This window comes from Octodon degus, unplaced genomic scaffold (assembly GCF_000260255.1).
Source record: "Octodon degus isolate 3935 unplaced genomic scaffold, OctDeg1.0 scaffold00117, whole genome shotgun sequence".
NCBI classification, from domain to species: Eukaryota; Metazoa; Chordata; class Mammalia; order Rodentia; family Octodontidae; genus Octodon; species Octodon degus.
In genome coordinates, this window is record NW_004524693.1 from 9,967,953 (window position 1) to 9,989,154 (window position 21,202).

General features: G+C 36.3%; 2 protein-coding genes across 2 annotated transcripts; one reads left to right on the forward strand and one right to left on the reverse strand.

Moving 5' to 3' along the window:
- Positions 1-3,540: 3,540 nt before the first annotated feature.
- Nxt2 (nuclear transport factor 2 like export factor 2) lies at positions 3,541-10,532 on the reverse strand. Its single transcript, XM_004640045.2, has 4 exons — positions 10,184-10,532; positions 9,047-9,133; positions 6,934-7,078; positions 3,541-5,542 (listed from the first exon to the last, which is right to left on the reverse strand). The coding sequence occupies exons 1-4, from the start codon at positions 10,196-10,198 to the stop codon at positions 5,361-5,363; spliced, it is 429 nt and encodes a 142-aa protein (XP_004640102.1). The 5' UTR covers positions 10,199-10,532; the 3' UTR covers positions 3,541-5,360.
- On the forward strand, positions 6,353-6,678 carry LOC101559739 (NADH dehydrogenase [ubiquinone] 1 alpha subcomplex subunit 3). Its single transcript, XM_012516656.2, has one exon. The coding sequence runs from the start codon at positions 6,373-6,375 to the stop codon at positions 6,625-6,627; it is 255 nt and encodes an 84-aa protein (XP_012372110.1). The 5' UTR covers positions 6,353-6,372; the 3' UTR covers positions 6,628-6,678.
- Positions 10,533-21,202: the final 10,670 nt, after the last annotated feature.

Genomic DNA, 21,202 nt, shown 5'->3' on the forward strand with positions numbered 1-21,202 from the left:
ATGGTTAAGCTTGAGTGTCATTTTGCTGGCTTTGGAGCAACATATAAAATTAGTAACACATACTTCTGTGCATATCTGGCTGGCAAGTGAGGCATGATTTTGGGTACAATATCTGGCCCCCAGTCCCTTCCCTCTGGGAGTCATTCAACCACCCTCTGCTTTATGGCTACCATGAACTAAGCAGCTATGTTGTGCCATCTCCTTCTACCATGATGTTTCTTTGAGCCAGGTAATCATGGATGAAACCCTCTGGAACCATGAGCTAAATAAACCTCTCCTCCTTTAAATTGTGCTTAAGTATTTTGCCCAGCAATGGAAATTCTAACTTATACATGTCCTTGAGACAAAAGTCAAATTACTCTATAGTGAGTCTATGAGAGAACTTAGCTTAAAAGCTAGAGTGGGACAGGATGGAATGATTCTCAGAGCAAAGCTTGGATAAGCATTCAAGAGGGGGGAGAACAGGTTCAAAGTGTGCATCAGTGTAGGCTTTGGGAAGCTTTAAAGTACAGGATCTTAGGATGAAAGAACAGGGCATGGAAGTAGGATTCCCAGGTCCTAGTTTTGCCAATGGCCTCCTAGTACTATTTGTAAATGAAAATGTGAATGTAAATGCCTCATTTCTAGTGCCACCCTGTTTTCATTTGGAGAACAGTATCTCTTAAATTGTCCCTACCTCCTGCAGTACCTCTGCTTCAGTTAATTTCTCTTGTTTTCTATTCACAGGCTTGTAGTTTCTTCCTAAAATGATTCAAAACCAATGAACTATTAGTTCTGAGATTGGGCCAAGACCACTCACAGCTGAAGACAGAGGCTCTGAGTAAGCGAACTGTGAAAAGTTACAGAGTACATGAGGGGGGGTGAGGGGACAGGGAATGGATCTCCTTTGGATCAGAAAGCAAGATTTTGCCTCTTAGAGAATATCACCACATTTGTTGCAGATGTTTGGGGCATTTAAGGAGAAAAGGGAAGGGAAAAAAACACATGAGATTGACTGAAAAAAATCTACTGAAATAACTGATTATATAACATTAAAGTTTAAAGTAGTTCTACTGAGATTTTTCATTCTCTGCATGAGCATCTGAAACAGGACTTCCCCTTCTGTTTTCATTGTTACTTATTCTATTCACAGGTTCTGCCTATAGACTAATCAGAACATTTGCTTTCTTATCTTTGAACTTCTGTTGCAAATTAAGAAATGGGAGGAAAAGTAATTTCTTTCGTGTTCCTCAACACAGAAGGCAAACTTCTTGCTTATAAGGAGCAGGAAGTGTTTACTTACTTGCAATTTAGGATGACATCATTGACATGACACCACTTTTTAAAAGCTGACCCTACATCCCCAAAAGAAAATGAGAATGGAAATATTATGCTTGTTCAATTTTTTGAACTTTTGAAACTGTTCACACAACAATTTAAGAAGCTGTAAAGATCAACTGAGCAGCTTATGACTAGAATTTTCTTTTTTTTGGTATTTTTTTTAGGGACGGTCTACAGGGTGTTCAGGGTTTTCCTACTAGATGGGACTCGTAGTGATCCGCCTGTTTGCAGCTATCCAAGAGCTGGGATTAGAGGCACGTGTTACCATGCCCAGTCTTCTTTTTTTTTGAGACAGTTTCACTATGTAATTCAGACTAGCTTTGGACTATGTAGTCTAGGCTAGCTTCGAACTAGTGGTATTCCTCCTGCCTCAGCCTCCCAAGTGATAGGATTACAGGTGTGTGCCACCATGCCCAGTGTGACTAGCATTTTCAAAAAACAAGTAAACAAAAACAGAAAATGTTAGGAATGCACTGTAAGTGCTAAGCATGAGGTTTTTGGATGTATTTTCTTGGTGCATTTATACAACTATACCCTGGGTTGTAATATAAAATATACCCATTATTGTGAGTCATAGCAAAAACTTTGGAAGATATCTACCTAAAGGATAAATGTGGGCTGGGGATATAGCTTGGCCATCTTAGCACCTACTTGGCAAGCTCAAGAACCTGGGTTCAATCCCTGGCACTGCATGCACTGCTGGCCCCAGAATCCTGGGCATGCCATGCCTGCCACCGAGACCTGGCATGTGGCAAATACCTGTAATCCCAGCACTGAGGTGGCTGAGTCCAGAGGATCACTATGAGTCCAAGCTGTGTACATAGACTGTGTACCAAATCAATCAATCAGTCAATCAATCAATCATTTAAAGGATGCATGTAACACAGTCCTAAATTTACATCATATCCCAGGACCTTCCATTTGAAAAATTATTCCAATGATACGCTGTAGTTCTCTACCTTTTAGTCCTTCTCCATAATGCTAGGTTGACCTGTACAGCTCTTGGAGAAATCTTTTGTGTAGAAAACTGCATCTGGCAAAAAACAAGCATTAGTACAATACAGAAAGGTGTGATAGCAAGTGTTTTGGAAAGTCAGATATGACCTATCATTTCCCTTTAAATGTGTGGTTGTGTTAAAGCATACAAATTTATGGTAAAGTACAGATAGGCAAGAACGAAACATTAATATATTTTTAACTATATTAAATAATTTTACAACAAATATTAGTAAATGAAGCCCTGTTCTATCAAATTTCTTGACTCTACTCATCACAGGCAAGTTAATTCAGCAAAATTTCAAAATAAAAGAATTCAGTATTTTCTTGGCTTTTAACTTTCCCAAATACTGCACTATTCTTTAACCTCACTGGCACTACCTTTTTGGATAAACTACATACTAGGTAATCTAAAAAATAAGGAAAATATTGATTCAAATTCATTGATACATACAAACTCTCCCCCCCACACACACACACTTTTAAAGTCTGTAACTATTCTAGGCATATGGGCTAGACATGAAATATAAATGACACGGTGACAGAGTTTAAATCATTACAGTGTTACTACTGGCCTCCACTATGATGAATTTTATCTAAGTAGATATCCAACCATTTTTACTTAGGTAAAATTTATTACTGCATTTCATTCATCTAAGATGCTACTGATTATAACACTATTTGTATCAGCAAGAAGGGGGTAAGGCGATTAAACTGTGATATGGCATCAACTTAAGGTCCATACCATTTTCAGAGATTTAAATGTGAAAATCACATGCATCTTTAAAGAGACTGAAATGTTATTTGACTGAATGTAAAAGCCACTACTTCTCACAGTTCTTTAAATGTCTGGTGACATAGTTTTAAATGTAGAATTGAATTTAATTAATGGCATTCTTTTGGCAACTCGGTTATATTTTAGTTTCACTGTTCTTACTGAATATGCTTTGGTTAGTTGCTCAAGGGTAAGTTTTCCAGCTTCTCACCAAAAATTTCAATGCGACATCAAACAGGCGATCTCAGAAATGTAAATTCTTGGGAGAAAAAGAACAGCATGGGCTACAGAAAGAACAAAGAAAAAAGTCCAAATTTTGAACTACTGTTTTAAACATTTAAACATTTTTTAAAAGTTTAAAAACCTTTATATTATAAAGAAACGTGTTTGAGTCTTAAAAATCAAAACACCTTAAAACATTATTGAAAAACACAGGCAATTTTTATTTTTCAAATTATAAAAATACGATCAAGTGAAAAATACAATCTTGTCCATACAAGAGCCGTTCCATCCACTTCAAAGTAATAGTTTGGAGAAAGTAATTTACAGATATTCAGCAATTACTACTTATATGCAGCTTTTATTTGAGATTGTTCTCCACAATGGAAAGGATGATATTTGGGGACTTTTTATTGCTGCTAAAGCTGTGGTTTAAAAAAAATCTAAAATAATAATCATATCACTTTTGACTAGAATACTATGTTGTATAAATTTTGATCATTCAAAAAGAATGAGTGGTTTAAATATCCATTTGACTCCCTTCTCTCTAAGTCTATCTTGGTAATACATCAGAAGTACAGTGTATAGCTTTAGACAAGACTAAACGAATTTAATAAAAACAATTTTGGTTGTAATGTATAAACAAAGATGACATATATAGCTTAAAAACATTATAAAATTTCAAAGACTAGTATGTTTTGTCTAAAATCAGAGCTAGGGTTTTTCTTCAGAAGTACAGACATAAAATTATTTTGTTCTTCTGAACGTTTAGATGATCTGTTGCTGTTTTCCCTTTTAAAAGAAAATGGTTTAGTCACATAAGAGAAAAGTGTTTTAAAGCTGATCTCTTTGTTCAATGCCACATGAAAGACTAAATCATAAAATTCAACTGAAATAATAGATGATACAGCTGACACTACAAAACAGGGTGGGAAATCACTCATTTTGGGGTGGGTAATACATAGCAGACTCTGCTACTGAAGTTTATACGGAAGACTTACAAGTTAGAGGGTAACAAAGATAAAGGAATGGCTTTGCTTCCAGCTTTACTGTTAAACCCTGTCAGTTCAGGCTTATTCCTGACAATTTTACTTCTATAAAATTCTTGAATAAATTTAGACATGCTGATGACAATTCTCAGAACCTTTGGAGAAGATAGAAAACAAGTACCAAAATGTTACCATGTGCTCAACCTCTTCTTATTTTTGTCTTTAACCTTGGAGTTTTGCATTTCTCTTTCTCTCATTAAAAATACAAGTTCTACTACTACACATTCCCTAAATATAACGACCTGGAACTGCCAAGAAAAATGTTTTTAAGTTTTGCTTTTAAGCCATCAAATATACTTACAAACGAGGTATCAACAGAAAATAATTTTCACCTTTCTCCTTAATTCCCTTGTTAAGGAAAAATGTCAACATAAGAAAACTTAACATGAAAAAAGACTACTGAAAATATCCACATGTAATTGCAATGTCAGAGTATTTAGACATAAACAGAACTGATTTGAAAAGACTATACTACGGGCTGGGAAGATGGCTCAGTGGAATAAGCGCTCCCCCGGCAAGCACAAGGGCCTGAGTTCAATCCCAGTTCCGAGAAAAAAAAAAAGTCTATACTTATACATGAAAACTGCATCATGAGTGTTAACAGAAAATAGGCATGTGTTTTACTACAAAAATAACCAAAAAAATTTTACTTCCTCCCAGAGTGTTACATTGTGCTGACATCCCATAGGTAATGTTACAAAAGGATTTTTGCAATTGTCTGGGTTCACAGTGAGTATGCTAGTATCACAATCATGTTTAGTTTTACTTTGAACGTCATTAATGGAATGTATATAAGGCATGTCAAAAACTAGCAGTAAAGCTTTTATGGGAAATAATGCAAACTGGCAGTTACTGCAAAACACACAATATGGAGTAAGAAAATCTTGAAGAACTTTAGATTCAGAGCATACTTATTTATAGTGCTTTTACAATGAGATTAATGAATTTAGATAAACTTCTGCTGCTGGACCTGAAGGACCAAAATGTTGACTTTTGCCCTTTTAATTATTATCCCAGTCTTGAAAACGGAAGCAATCACTTGCAATCTTCCACACAGTGCTGGTAGGAGTGGCTTGAGCAGTCAGCAGGAAGTTCTGGTTGAAGTAGTGTTGTCTGTTTCCATCAAATTTCACAGTGCCACTGGTCACCACAAGAACTGTATTCTGGGATGGCGTAGCTTGCTCTTTAGCACACACACACAAAGAAACTGGTCAGTTTCTGTCTCTAAATATGCATATTTTCAGGCTCTATTTATTATCTACTGCTACAAATTTTTCATGAACATTCTTTATCTTGAGTATGTTCGACATGTACATCCAAAGCCAGAAAACCAGTCATTTAAAAATAATAAAACTATTTTTAGCCCAGAAAGATTTGGAGGTGCTCTAAATAAGTGCTTATGCCTAGCATAGGAACATCTGTTCCCTATATTAATACTTCATTAGAATGGTTTTTAGATTTTATGTTTGCCTTTTTGAGACAGGGTCTCATTATGCAGTTCAGGCTGGCCTATACCTCACTTTGTAGCCTAGGCTGGTCTCAAACATGTAATGATCCTCTTGCCTCAGCCTCCTGAGTGCTAGGATTACAGGCATCATTAGGTTTTTAGTAGAGTTTATTCATATTTTGCTTAAGCTATTCTTCAAAAACTATTATAATTTTTTTTTTTGGTACCAGGAATCAAACTCAGGACTTTGTGCTTGCCAGGTAGGCGCTTGTGCCCCTGAGCTATATCCCTGGCCTTTCAATAACTATGGTATAAAGAAAAAAAAAATCACCCTGAACAACTAAAAACATTAGGCTCCCCATCTAGAGGTGAATATTATGAACTGCACCAATCTACTCAATCAAGCTGGCTTACTGAAAATCATCCTTTCATGTAACACAGTGAAATTTTAATAGATTGTAAAACATATTAATCAGAGACAGTGCATAAATTTTGTCTGGAGATACTCTCCATCTGACAAAAATAAAATTTATTCTTGGCCGCCGCCGCCGCCCCCGCCAAGCAACATGGCGTCTAGAGTCGCAGCCTTCCTCAAGAACGCCTGGGCCCAGGAGCCGGTGCTGGTCGTGTCCTTCGCCATCGGGGGCCTCGCTATAATAATGCCCCCTATCAGTCCCTACACCAAATACTCCAGCATGATCAACCAGGCCACGCCCTACAACTACCCAGTGCCCGTCCGAGATGATGGGAACATGCCTGATGTGCCCAGCCACCCCCAGGATGCCCAGGGCCCCAGCTTGGAGTGGCTGAAGAACTTGTGAGCACCTCTGTAATGGACGGGAAGTGGGCCCTTGCCCTGTCCCCAAATAAAAATGTAAAAGCCAAAAAAAAAATTTATTCTTAATTTCTTATACAATTTAATAAGCTATAATCACAATCCATTGATTGTGAAAAAAGATACACCTAAAGTTGAAACAAAAGTTTGAGCGGACAGCTGAAATTTTTATGACACTTAACTTAGTCAAATACGTAAATACTTATACCACTCAAAGTTGCTAGATACTTTTGATGTAAAAGGTGAGGACTTATGAAGGAGAAAGGAAGTCCTTGAAAATTTATGATCTTACCATGAACTGGTTGGCAGTCTAACATATTAACCTGGAACTCACTAGAAGGCAACATCTCAAAAAAATTATTTAGGTCATCCCGACCTGTAACAACATTTCCATTCCATACTAAAGTGGCCTTGTCCAGATATAGCCTGATAAGTGCCTAAAAAAAGAGAAAAGTTTAGAAAATTGATTTTCAGGGAAGCAAATTCTGAAAATGAATTAAATGGTTACAGATGGTATATAAACACTTTCATGACTCTACCTTTATCTCTACTTATTTTGGCCCTTTGCCACTATAAACCAAGGTGAACAAGGTGTCTCATAATCTTGTCCTTAAAGAGCTATTATACTACTCTTTAAAGACTAGGTAATTAATACATGTTTATTATTTCCTTTAGCCACAATTAAAAACAACATTCAAAAAGAAAAAGATTCTTAAACTTTTACTTTCTCTTTTAAAATGAATTAAATGGCAACAAATTCTAAGGAACTCCAAATCAGTTTTTGGTTCCCTTTGTAATTCTTTTTTCCCTGTTATTTGTTTTTTTTCCCATAATTTTATTGAGAAACAAATAGCAATGAGACAAAAGTGAGAGGAATTTCAATACTCTGGTTTCTCTTTAGATTGTTTATTTATTTATTTGGCGGAACCAGGAATTTAACTCAGGCCCTTGTGCTTGGCAGGGGAGCGCTTATTCCACTGAGCCATCTCCCCGGCCCCACGTTTGTAATTCTGAGAATTAATAAAGTTACCAATTAAGGCTTACTATACTTAAATCCTAGCATTTATATACATGTGTTTGAGTTAGTTCTCTAACTACTCTAATAACATATTCAAGTCAAAAGAAACAGGAACCTCTGATGAGTGAAATGAGTTAAGTTCCAAGTGACATGTTATTTGCTTTATTCCAAAATTTAACTTAGGTTACAAGGACAATACCTATTCTGGCAGTGGTAATAAATCATGTTGCCTTTTCTGCTACTTTATTTTTGAAAGTAGTAGGGTATAATAAATACTCAGGACAAAGCACAATAAACATCTATTATCATATCACTTTCCTCATACAATGTCATCAGATATCAGTTGTGGAAATATATTTCACCTTTACCTTAAAGTTTTGTAGAGAGAGAGTATTTTGAACCTGTATGATAGAAATTTTCTTCCAAAAATAAATACAGTTTCATTCTAATAAGAGACATAGACCAAGACTCATTTTACCACATAATAAAATAATTAGACACGATTCAGGTATAAATTACAAGAAGCTACTAAAGTTTGGTCTGTTAAAGACTAAATGCACCTATGCTATGTAAATCCTTTTGTGAGTACCAGTTTTAGTTGTGAGTCTTAATCAGAAATTATGTGTCAATATATGAAATAAAAAGGGCAAACCAAGAAAGCTTCCTGTAATGGTACTAGTCCTATAATGGTACTAGTACTTCTTTAACCATATCTATTAAATGGTAAGAGACTCACTTTTCCTACAATCCCAGTAGTTGGGAGGCTGAAGCAGGAAGACTGCTGTGAGTTTGAGGCCAGCTCAGGCTATATAGTGAGTTTGAGGCCAGCCTATACTACATAGCAAGGCCTTGGCTCAAAAAAAAAAAAAAAAGAAAATCTAAAAATATCTAAAAGATCATTTTATTATAGTACTGGGAACTGAAGCGAGGGCCTCTGCATAGACCTACATTACTGAGCCATTTCTTTTTTATTTTGAGACCTGGTCCCACCAACACCTGCTAAATTAGCCAGGCTGGGCTTATACTTGCAGTCCTCCTGCCTCAGCTTCCTAATGTGCTGAGATTACAGGTGTGCAACACCATGCTCAGTGTGGCTCAGCACTATGTGTGATGCAGTATTTAAATAAGTTCCTATTTATCACCATAAAAATAAAAGGAGGTCAAGGGAAATTAGCAAGTCACCAGAGATAATGGAACTAGGAAAAGATAAGCCTAGCATATGATTCTAGAGTTCACACTCCCACCAAACCACAGCAATCCTTTCACAAGCAAGGATTTTAAATAATAGTTCACAGTTATTGTTTTGGCAAGTTTGATAAGTGCCTAGCTCAACAACAACAACAACAAAACCTATTTATTACAGAATGGTAAAGACTACAGTGCTCACCCTTCTTCGCTTGTCCATTGTCTCATAATAAATATTGACAAATTCTTCAGCAGCTTTGCACGCTTGGTCTGCGTAAGTTTTAAAATCCTACAAGAATGATTTCAGAAAGGCAGATTACCATCATTCCAACCCTTGACAAACACAAAACTACCAACAGGAGCTGATGATTTATTCGTGACACTACGAACCTCTATACACATGTCACATTCTTTTATCTAAACTTGGACATTTTAAAAAGCAGGGCTCAAATGTTAACCATTTTTTTAAATTTTCACTGTTTTTTGAACATGTCTCCAGTATTAGTACCGCGCTAAGCGATTGCACCCCTGGAGCTCCTGTGCATGGCTTCAGAACATGATCAGCTGCTACTAATCTATCTGGTTTCTTCTTTCAGCTTCACACAAATTTATAATCTTTCCTTGATAAGCAAAGGAAGACTTTCAATATTTTATAAATATTCATCTTAAAGTGACACACCCTGAACAATAAGAATGTGGGAGGTTGTCACCGAATAAACTGTGGCAGAGTTTATTTATCTTCAAGAGAGAAATTATGACCAATCTCAAGAGATGAATGAAAAAAAGGACTACAAATTAAGTCCTACCACTAAGTGACGAACTAGGCAGCTCCACACAAACTTTCTCACATTATGTAAACATTCACCTCTGTGGGTCAAAGAACTGACAAACCTAGGAAAATAAATGCTGATAAAGTTCATTCAGGATAGGAGAAATAAGTACGTCCTTCCCCAGCTCTTAACCCGGCTAGGCCCATTAAGTGAATTAAAAATGAGGAATCGCCAGACTCATTTTTCTCAAGGGTTCACAAGTGATTTTAGAGCGGTAGACAGTGGAATGAGACAGGAAGCCATAGACCACGAACTCCAACATCTAAAACTTCTATCCAAATCGCACAGCAGGGTGTGTGTGCGCGCGCGTGTGTGTGCGTGTGCGTGCGTGTGTGTGTGTGTGTGGTGTGTGTGTGGTGTGTGTGTAGAACCGGCAAAGTGGGCCCCGCCCCAGAGGCCGGCGGGCCCGACCCTGATTCGCCATGTGCTCACGTGACCAGCAGTGGCCAGTGTCCTTCCCTTCCGCTGCCCGAGCTCGGGCGCCCGGTCCCTTGTCGCTTCCCACTCACCACTGCCATGGCCATCGGGGAGTCTGAAAAAGTCCTTCCCAGCGGTGGCGAAGTCACTGCGTCCTCCCGGGTACAGCGCTCTTGGCTGCCGAACGACCAAATATTTAGAATGAAAGCGAAACCCGCCAAACGCGCACAATTTTCACCCCGCCCATTCGCTACCGGAAGTAGCTTGGTCCGTTGTTGAAATGCCTCCGATGTGTCAACGTCACATCTAAATCGCACCTCCTTTCAGTTCCGCCCGGTCCCGCCATTCCACCTTATTTACTTGCAGGATATTTATTGGTTTAAAAGTAAAAAAATGTACTTTCGTAAACCGGCTACTGAGAACGACAGCACTCCAGTTTAGAAACACACGCGCGTCCTAGCCAAACTGAAACGAAAAGTTACTATTAGGAGAACGTGTCTATCCCGGGAGGCGGAGCCAAAAGTCGCGGAAGACCAATGAGAAAAGAGAACTCTAGACGTACCCTATAGGAAAAGGGAGTGGGTGGAGCTTAACGAAAGGCTCACAATCATATAGCAGCAATGGTTTAGAGTTCTAGAACATTCTCGAAGACCTCTTCCTCAAACGCAGTCTTAGGGGTACCAAAAATCAATTTGATTTTACATTGTCCAAGTTCAGTGCAAAAGTCTTATCCAATTACATTTGAGAATATTAAATGTGTCTGCCGCACAATAATTAAAATACCAGTCACCATCTTTCACCGCTAGTTATTAAGTAAATTCTATTATTGTATCATCACTGTATTATACGCAAGAGTGATTAACCTACATAGGTATTGCCACAATGGCTTCACTCCACCCAGCATTCCTTAAAACCTTTCATTTCAAAGCAACCAGGGACTTTCAGGTTGTCAAATAAGATATCTACAGTCTTTGTATTTTTACGGTGTGTACTTGGTTTGTGGATCCTCGTTGTAATAGTCATTCTCTCTCACTGTTTTATCTGTCTGAAACCAATCTTTTCTTTTTGGCAGGACCGGGGAATGAACTCAGGCCCTTGCCCTTGCCAGGCAAGTGCTTATCCTACTCAGCTATCTCCCCAGCCCCGAAACCAATCTTTTCTAAATGTACTCACACACACACTTACTCTTTCTCCGCTTCCCTTTCTGCAGTGTATCTCTCATAGCAACCGCTTCTCAACAATGCCTTCTTCTGCTTCCACTGTACTCTGCCTGACGTCACTTCCGGACAGTAACCCCACCTTCTGTCTTATCTTAGTTGCTATTCATACGCCCCTGCCCCAGCTTCTTGTTAGAGGTACAATTACATAAAATAGAAATTTTACTAAACATGAACTCTGAAATGAACTACAAATTTCACAAACTATTATGTCTATAATTTAACTTAATTATTTTCTGTGCACTTCTAACCTACATTTTGTATCATCTATGCTTGAATCCTTGAAAACTTTTGTTCCCTTCTTCCTCTCTCCACTGTTTATTCCTTCAACAAATATTTATTTCCAATACATATATTTTGTTTCAGTGCACATTAATTTTGCAAATTATTTAGCTTCATTGTGGCATTTTCATACATGCATGTAACATCGTTCCTCCTCTTATTTTCCATTTCCTTGCCTCTTCTGCTTGTTCCCTTCCTCTTGTCCATTAATACTTTCTTTCTACTTTTTCTTTTCTTTCTTTCTTTTTTTTTTTTTTGCAGAACCGGGGATTGAACTCAGAATCTTGCGCTTGCCAGGGAAGCGCTTATTCCACTGAGCCATCTCCCCGGCCCCTCTACTTTCATGTCATCATTTTTATAGGTTCCTCATATTAGGGAAAACACGTCATAATTGTCTTTCAGGGTCTGGCTTATTTTGTTTAACTTGATGAATGTCATTTCCATACATTTTTCTGGAAATGACATCATTTATTCTTCTTTGATTGTGTACCACACTTCCTTTATCTGATCATCTGCAGATAGGCACCTAGGTTGCTTCCAAATCTTGGGTTTTGTCAATTATGCTGCAATCAGTATGTGTATGGAGGCATTTCTGTAGCATTTTGACTTACTATAATTATTTTGGGTATTTACTAAGGAGTGGCAAAGTGGATCATATGGCTTTTATTTTATTTTATTTTTAAGTTACTCGAGATTGAGCCAGAGTCATTTTATTGAGCTATATAATTGGCTCTTTTTATTTTTTATTTTGAGATTTTTTTCTAAGTCACCAAGTTGTCTAGGCTGCATTTGAATTTGTAATCTTCCTGCCTCAGCCTTTCAGAGTGCTGGGAAGTTTGATGATAATTGCCACACCAGGATTTTTATTTATAGATATTTGAGAAACTTCCATACTAGTTTTCATAGTTGTACTAATTTACATTCACACCAGCAGCATAGAAGGGTTACTTATCCCCAGTCCCCTTTCACCAGCACTTACTGGTTTTTGTATTCTTGACCATACTCACTCTGAAGGGCATGAGATGGAATATCAGTGTAGTTGTGATCTGAATTTACCTGAATGCTAAAATGGTGACAAATATTTATTAAACATTTACCACATGCCAGGCATTGTGCCAGGCACTTGATATAGACTGGTGATTGTAACAGACAGGATAATCTCACGAAACTTGTAGTGTAACTGGAGCACCAGACAATAAAAAAAAATTAAGGATTTAACAAAGAAATGCCAAGTAACTAATTCTAAGTAAATTACTTGACTCTGACAATTCTTAACCACTCTATTCTTTGTTAATCCCCAAATTCTCTTCATCTTTAAATATATACTTTGGTCTGGTTTCATTTTACTTTTCCAAATTTTTGCCTAATTCAAGAACATTAACTAAGTTAAAAATAACACCTGTTTACTGATATATTGATGATTCATTTTCTTCACTAAAAGATGTTTTATGTGATTTAATTGAATCCTCAAAATCTTTAGCATATTAGTCATCTTTCCTGTTGCTGGGACCCAATACCTGACACCAACAGTTTAGGAAACTTTAATTTGGCTTATGGTTGCTGGGGAATCAGTACATGCTATGCTTACTCCAAGGTTGAAACATCATGGCACAAGAGCATAGCAGAGTTAAGCTTCCTAGTCCTTGGAATTCACAGCAGAGAAACAGCACCACAGAAGGACTGAGGGATCAGATATAGACTCCGAACCATACCTCCATCATCAACCCTCACATATCTAGAAATTTGTTTCATCAATCCTCTAAACAGATCAAAAAGTTAATCAACTTTACACACTGTCCTCATCAGTACACCCAGCGAAGCAGACATAATTAATTTTCAACATATATTTATACATCATTTTGTAGCACTGGGGATTAAACCTAGGGCTTCACACTGAACTACATGTTCATCCCTTTTTGTTTTAATTTTTAAATTTTTAGACAGGGTCACACTAAATCACTAAGCTGCTCAAGCTGGTATCAAACTTGTAATCCTAAACTGAGGTCTAAAGAAGTAAGTTGGCCAGTATAACAAAAGTTCTATAGTAGCTCAGGGATTTCAACCCTAAACTTTCTGACCTTAGATATTCCATGGCTCATGAATTTACATATATTTTTCTTATTTGCAATGTTTTTGTTCCAATTTGACTTGTACTAAAGAGAACAGAGAGGGTAGAGTCCTACTGCTGTAATGGCTAAAATTGATTTTGTTAAATTAAGTGACTTGAGAGCCACCCAAGGGATTGGTGGAACACACTTCTGGATGTGTCGGGTGACATAATACAGTACAAATTCCAGTACTGTATCTGGTCCTTTGGACCTGCCTCTCAAGTACTATTCCCCTATGTTCTTGGTGGCTGCAAACTAAGCAGATTTCCAACACTATGCCCTTCCACTGTCAAACTTCCGCCTTGGAGCCTGCTGAACACATACTAAATTTCCTGAGTCTGCGAGCTGAATTAAATCTTCTTCCCTTAATTTGTGAGTGTTGGGTATTGCATTGCAGCAACAGAAGAGCCAATGTATCTGGGAAAACTTCCGTCATTTTATGCCCCCTGTGTTCCAGTGGCTATGGGGGTAGCTATGGTTATGGGTAGTAATGTTGGAAAACAGGGGATCATTGAGAATATTGGAAAGAAACACTCAAGGTACAGGTGGACACATGGCTGATTTTGCACTGAATTTTTTTTTAATAAAAAAACAGAACCTTGAGCTACTATATGCAAATGGCTACGTAGACATGCTACAAACTTGGGATGCTGGGTACACTGATAATATAAAAACAAATGTTGGGCTGTGATGGTCAGAGTAGTGAATTTCAACCTTGGAAAAACAGTTCTAGTTCAGGGGAGGATAAAAGGGAGCAAGGCAAATAAGGCAGAATTACTCTTTGCTGAAAAATTGACTATGTATTAAAAGTTGAGAAAGAGAGACACTCTTGCCCAGGTGGGACCAGCTACCCAGATGATACTGCAGCAGGGGTGTACATGTGGGCTCAGGCAGGAGTGCAAATCAGCAGGCCCTGGTAGAGGGTGTGAAAGCTAGGCAGATGGGACGAATGTGGTCGAAAACTTTAATGCAACAGTGGGAAAACCAGACAGCAGTTAGATGCTTCAACACACAGACATGCAGGATAGTAGTGGGAGGATGGGGATGCTATTTTATATCAAAAGGGTTGAGGAGAACTCCAGCAACAGAAGACCAGTTCTAGCTTCCACATCCAGGAGCCCAGATCAGACCCATAACCTGGAGAAATTCCAGTGAAAACTTCACTTGTGTACACAATACTTTTCTGGGATCTGCCTTAGGCCTAATCCAGACTGGCAAAGTGGATCAAGAAGCAAAATTGAACAATATGCTGCATTCAAGTAATACATTTACTTCAAAAAGCAATTTATTGAGTGAATTCAAAGGATGGAAAAAACAATACTCCATGCCATAGGAACCCAGAGAAAAGGAGTGTTAGCTATTTTATTTATTTATTTATTTATTTATTTATTTATTTATTTATATTTTAGGGAAGGGTCTACAGGGTGTTCAGGGTCTCATTACTAGATTGAACTTGTAGTGATCCACTTATTTAACAGCCTCCTATGAGCTGGAATTACAGTGTGCACCACCATGCCCATTCTCAATTGCCATTTCAGCATGCCCCAGGGGCCGGGCCGGTATAGCAGGCCCAGGGATCAAACCTACGGGCCCCGTGCCTGCTTGCAGGTGCTTTAATCCACTGAGCCATAGAGGTGGCACCAGGAATCAAACTCAGGACCTTGCACTTGCCAGGCAAGCACTTATTCCACTGAGCTTTCTCCCCAGCTCAAAGTAAACTGCAAGCCACGACTGATCAAAAGAGACAAAGAAGGTACTTGTTAAGGGAAAACTCCAAGAAGAAGAATTAGCAATCATAAATAATGTGCAATATACACAAGTGCACACAATTACATTAAAGAGGTTCCTTTTCATTCAGCTATTCCCTTTCTTGGTATCTTGCGTGAAGAATTAAAACATCATTATACAGTGATATATGTGCACTCATGTTTATAGCAGCACAATTTGTCATAGCTAAATCTTGGAAACAACCCAAATGCCCATCAACCAATGAACGTATACAAAAAGTGTTCTTTTTTATACAATGGAGTACTATTCATCCATAAATAAGAACAAAATTGAGACTTTTCTAGGCAAATGCATGCAACATGAAACTGTATTCTTAAGTGAAATAAATTAGGTTCACATGTGCTGCTTTGTATTGTCTCCCTGAACTGAGAAACTAAGAGTAAATAAGGACCAAATTTGTACAATAGATAATGAAAAATGATTTTTTTTTTCAAAAGGAAGAGGAACTAGGATAAAGGGAGGGGAAAGGCAGGAATCAAAAAGGAAAAAAAAAACTAAAATAAAAGATAGTTATACTACTAGTTTGTCTTAGTTCCTAGAAAAAGTTAAAAAAAGAAAAAGGTTTGCATTACTATCATTTGGAGAAATTATTATGCCCATATCTTATACTTGGAGTAACTACTTTGAAGATAATAATGCACACTGTATTAACTATTGTTATTGTCCTTTTATTTTGTTATGAAATTTTGTTTCTTTTTTCCATAAAATTAAAAAAATACCAATTGTGGAGAGAAAGCAGCTAAGATGGGTATAAAAGAGCATTTCTTGAAACAAAGAATGACATTCTGGCTGGGTACATATATTTTTGACAGTAGCTCGGTTTCAAGTGCTAACCATACTACTATCTCTTAAGACATTTTATGGACTACTTAGTTTCAGTCATGATATGATCTTTTAATTTCTCAAATGGAAATAATATTAGGATATTTTTCACAGCATTGTTAGAATTAAATGTTACTAATTGTCATATGGTCTCTACTTGAAAACATTCATATTAAGTAGTACTTTTTAAAAATGAGCTTGATTGATACATATTTCATATACTATACAATTCCATTAAAAGCATACAGTTCAGTGGTTTAGTGTAGTACAGTATTCATTGGTTTTGAATACAGGCTTATTCAGTCATTATCCAAAAATTCAAGAACACTTTGAATATCTTTCTCTTTTTTTTAATTAGGCAATTCCTGTTCTATCGCAACACCTGGGAACCACCAATTTACTTCCTGTCTTTTTGCACTTATCTATTCTGTACATTTCATATAAATACAATTGTACAATCTGTATTCCTTTGTGTCTGGCTTCTTTTACTAGCAGAATATTTTTTTAAGGTTCATTTATGTTGTAGTGTGTGTTATAATTATTTTCTTTTTATAGAATATAGATTTCCAATTATATTTTATTCATTCATAAGTTGATATATGTTTGAGTTATTTCCATCTGTTATTTATTATGAATAATGCTTCAGTGAGTATTTATGTACAAATTTTTGTGTGAACATAACCTAGATACCTAGGAGTTGAATTGTGAGCTTATATGGTAGCTTGTTTTCAATGTAAGGAACTTCCAACCTGATTTCCACAGTTATTACATTTTACGTTCCCACCAGAATTGTATACAAGTCCCAAATTTTCTACAGCCTCACCAATAGTTGATATTGTTCGTTTTCAGTTATAGTCATCATTAGGTGTATGAAGTAATAATGATTGTGATTTTGATTTTTCTGTTGCTTAATAGTATTGAGTATTTTCTCATGTGCTTAGTTGCCATTTGTATATATTGGTAGAAATGTAGAAATGACTGTTTTGATCTGTTGTCCATCACACACACATATATATATGTATATATATATATACATATATATATGTGTACATATATTATAAATTCATTTAAACTGACTCATCAAAAGACAAAAATTGTACATATTAATGGGTACATATCAATGGAGTACTACGTAATGTTTTGATATGTGTGCATTGTATAATGTTTAAATCAGTTTAATCATAGATCTTCAACTTTTATCATTTCTTTGTGGTAAAAGTATTTTAAAATACTTTGCTACAGCTTTTTGAAATATCCAGTACATCATTATTATTATTATCTGCAATCAGTCTACTGTGCCATAGCACACCAGGGATTCTTGCTTCTATCTTAGCTCCCTTGATCATCATTTCCTTGTCCTTCTACTTTTCTTCTTTTTTTTTTTTTTTCCTTTTTTTTTTTTTGGCAGAACCCGGGATTGAACTCAGGCCCTTGTGCTTGCCAGGCAAATGCTTCTTCTATTGAGCCATCTCCCAGCCCCCATCCTTCTACTTTTACCCTCCCCCACTTCTGGTTTCCATCCTTTTACTGTCAATGCCAATTTTTTTTTAACTTGAATACTTGACTTTTTACAACTTAATTTTAACTATTCTTCATGTATTTTAGTTAAAATCCCTGATCAGATATGACTTACTAATATTTTATCTTATTCTTTGAGTTACCTTTCTACTACTGCTGAATTGTGCAAAAGGGTGTGGGTGCAGTAAGTTGCAACCCTGAAAGGTATGTTATCCTCATGGATGTTCAGCAGTGCTCCAGTAAATGCACCTTAGATTTTTGCAAGCATTTACCTAACATTTAGAATTTTGCAAAAGTTCATTTTGTCTGTTTTATTCAGTGTTATTATTTATAGAAGAGTAGATTTTAGAGGTCCTTACACTGTTGTATTTAGACAGCATTTTTGTACATTTTAAAACAAATGTTATTATAGACATTCTTTGTTTAATGAACTAGTTCTGATCCTGTGGATAGATTGTTAAATGCTTTAACCACTAAATGAAGAATTGTATATATTGTATGTATTAAACTATTCAGAACAAAGAAATGGTTAAAGAGAATTCCAAATTCGTGACTTCACATTTATTTGCATAATTCTTACATGCAGTACTGCAAATATATAACAGAACATAAGATGACAGTACTGTGCTGTATGCTACTATCAAGCAACAATTATAGTAATGTATAGACAAGATGTTATATGTTTTTCTGTTCCAAAAAAGTTACTTCTATGAACAGGATATACAGAACTGTACAAGAAAAGAGATGTTCATAAATCTGAGCAGCAGGTCATAAATTCAAACAGTGTTCTTCAATTTTAAGTCTGAATAGTCATTAAACAGATAGGTCACTAAATGAAGAATATCTATGTATATAGCATTGCAGAGAACGTGGGAGTACAGATAGGCAGATAGTTTCATGAGTTGGTGAATTCACAATAATCAAGATATGAGAACAATCAAGTGGATAAATAGATAAAGAAAATGTGTCTACGGTTAGTGGGATATCATCCAGTCTTCATAAAGGAAATTCTGTCTCTTACACAACATGGGTGACTCTCAAAGATATTGTGAAATGGTAAATAAGTCTGAAACAGAAAGAAACATATTGTGTGATTTCACTTATATGTGGAACCTAATAAAAGTCAAATATACAGACAGAATAAAAGTGCTTGCTAGGGGTAGGTGGTGAAAGTAATGGGGAGATGTAGGTCAAAAGCTACAAACTAGTGAATAGTTTGATTTACTATTTGTCTGTGTATTTAACTATGTATCTTCTTGACTGTAGAAAATACACAGTAGTATTATCTAGGCAAATATACAACAGTTTAGTCTAGATAGCTAATGATATCTATAATTACTAATTAGAGTCAAGTTTTTTCCTAAATGCATACATATAGCTGCTCTTACACAGTGGGAAATGGATAACTCTGAGAAGATTAATATTTTAATTTGCTTCAAAGTAGTAATTAGTTTACATATATTTATCTCATAACATCATGCTGTATACCTTAAACATACAAAATAAAACATATTTTAAGAAAATATTATTATAGTCTTCCATTTATTATTTATATACTTATATTTTCTACAAGATTTTGAATTTCTAGCAGTAATATTATTTATTTTTTACATAATAAATACTTACCAAAACTACTGATGCTGAGTAAAATCTTTTTTGGTATCAAGAATCAAACTCATGACCTCACATTTGCCAAGCAGAAGCTGTGCCGCTGAGCTATATCCTTGGGCCCCTTGACAGTCAGTAAAATTTTACAAAAATAAGTGATTAAAACTTAATGACTAGGGCTGGTGAGATGGCTCAGTGGTCTAAAGCACCTACTTAAAAAAAAACAAACTTAGCAAAGCACAGGGACCACGGTTCAATCCCCAGCACCACATGCCAGCCAGCCCCGCCCCCTGGTGGGCTGAGCTGGCCCCCCCCACACACACACAAATAAATAAATAAAATTAAAAAAAAAAAAACTTAATGACCAGCTGGGCATGGTGACACATACTTGTCCCAGCACTCCAGGGGCTGAGGCAGGAGTCAAAGCCAGCTTGAACTACATAGTGAAATCCTGTCTCAAAAAAAAAAAAAAAACAACAACAAAAAAATAAAGTGGAAAAATAAAACTTCTTTTTTGAGCTTACCTATATTCCCACTCTGAATCCATTTTAAAGCAAGTGCAGGTGTGAATTAATATCTAAAAAAAAGGGAATGTTTTCTTCCTGTGACATAAAAATGAGAGTGGAATCCATTTTCACCTCACTGCATTTCAATTGCCTCCTCTCCAGGGGTATTCACAGGTCTTTATCTTCAAGGGAGAACACCCTGTTGGAAACTTTTTCTTCAAGTAATTATTTTCAAAAGCAAAACATACAATAAAGCTTTGCATTGGTTGAGCTCTCAGGTTTAAGGAAGTCTTGCTAAGACTCTATTCATTCAGTCTGCAAGTTTTAGCGATTTTAGCAGATGTGTATTCAGGTTGCATCATGGTTTTAACTTACATATCCTGATAGCTAAAATGTTATACCATTTATACTTATTGGCCATGCATCTTTCTTTTACAGTACAAGGTCTTTTTGAGTGTTTTGTTTTTTAAAAAATGGGTAGTCTATCTTTCTCAGATTGATTTTTAGTACTGTATTTTTATATTCTGGAAATTAGTCATAAATATATATATATATATATATATATATATAATTTGTTCTCTAAATTTGTGGATTTCCTTTTATTCAACTATCACTGCTTTTCAGTAGACAGAGGTTTTAAATTTTTTTTTTGCGGAACTGGGGATTGAACTCAGGCCTTTGCACTTGCCAGGCAAATGTTTATTCTACTGAGCTATCGCCCTGGCCCCCAAGAGGTTTTAAATTTTAAGAAATAAAACTTAGCAATTGTTTTCCTTTTTGGTAGTGTGTTTTATGTCTTGATTAAGAAGACTTTGCGTGGATGAAGGTCCTTAAGATATTTTTTATGCCTTATTACTTTATTTTTATATGTATAATTTATATGAAAGAAGTTATTTTGATGTGTGATGTAATACAGAGATCAAGCAACCCAGAATTGTTTATTGAAAAGATCATCCTTTCCTTTATTAAATTACAGTGGAGGCCTTACTGTAACTCAGGAAATTATTTTGGTGTTTCGCAGCTCTCTATTCTTCTTCACTAATTTATTTATATCTGTCTGCATCACCATCAAGCTGTCTTAAACATTGGTACTGGGAATTGAACTCAGGGCCTTGTGCTTGCCAGGCAGGTGCTTATGCATTTGAGACACATCCCCAGCCCAAAGATGTTTTAAGTAGTGGAGTTTTACCTTAGGTTTTAAAAGCAGAGAGTAAAATTTGACAACTTAGTCCTTTTTTGTTTGTTTCTTTTTTTTTTTTTTT

Excerpts from the sequence above, each read along its gene's own strand:
- LOC101559739 (XM_012516656.2), top strand. The coding sequence starts at position 6,373 with ATGGCGTCTAGAGTCGCAGCCTTCCTCAAGAACGCCTGGGCCCAGGAG.
- Nxt2 (XM_004640045.2), bottom strand. Across the intron at positions 7,079-9,046 it reads CAATGGACAAGCGAAGAAGG|GCACTTATCAGGCTATATCT; the intron begins GTGAGCACTGTA and ends CTCTTTTTTTAG. Across the intron at positions 5,543-6,933 it reads AGACTGCCAACCAGTTCATG|AGCAAGCTACGCCATCCCAG; the intron begins GTAAGATCATAA and ends TGTGTGCTAAAG.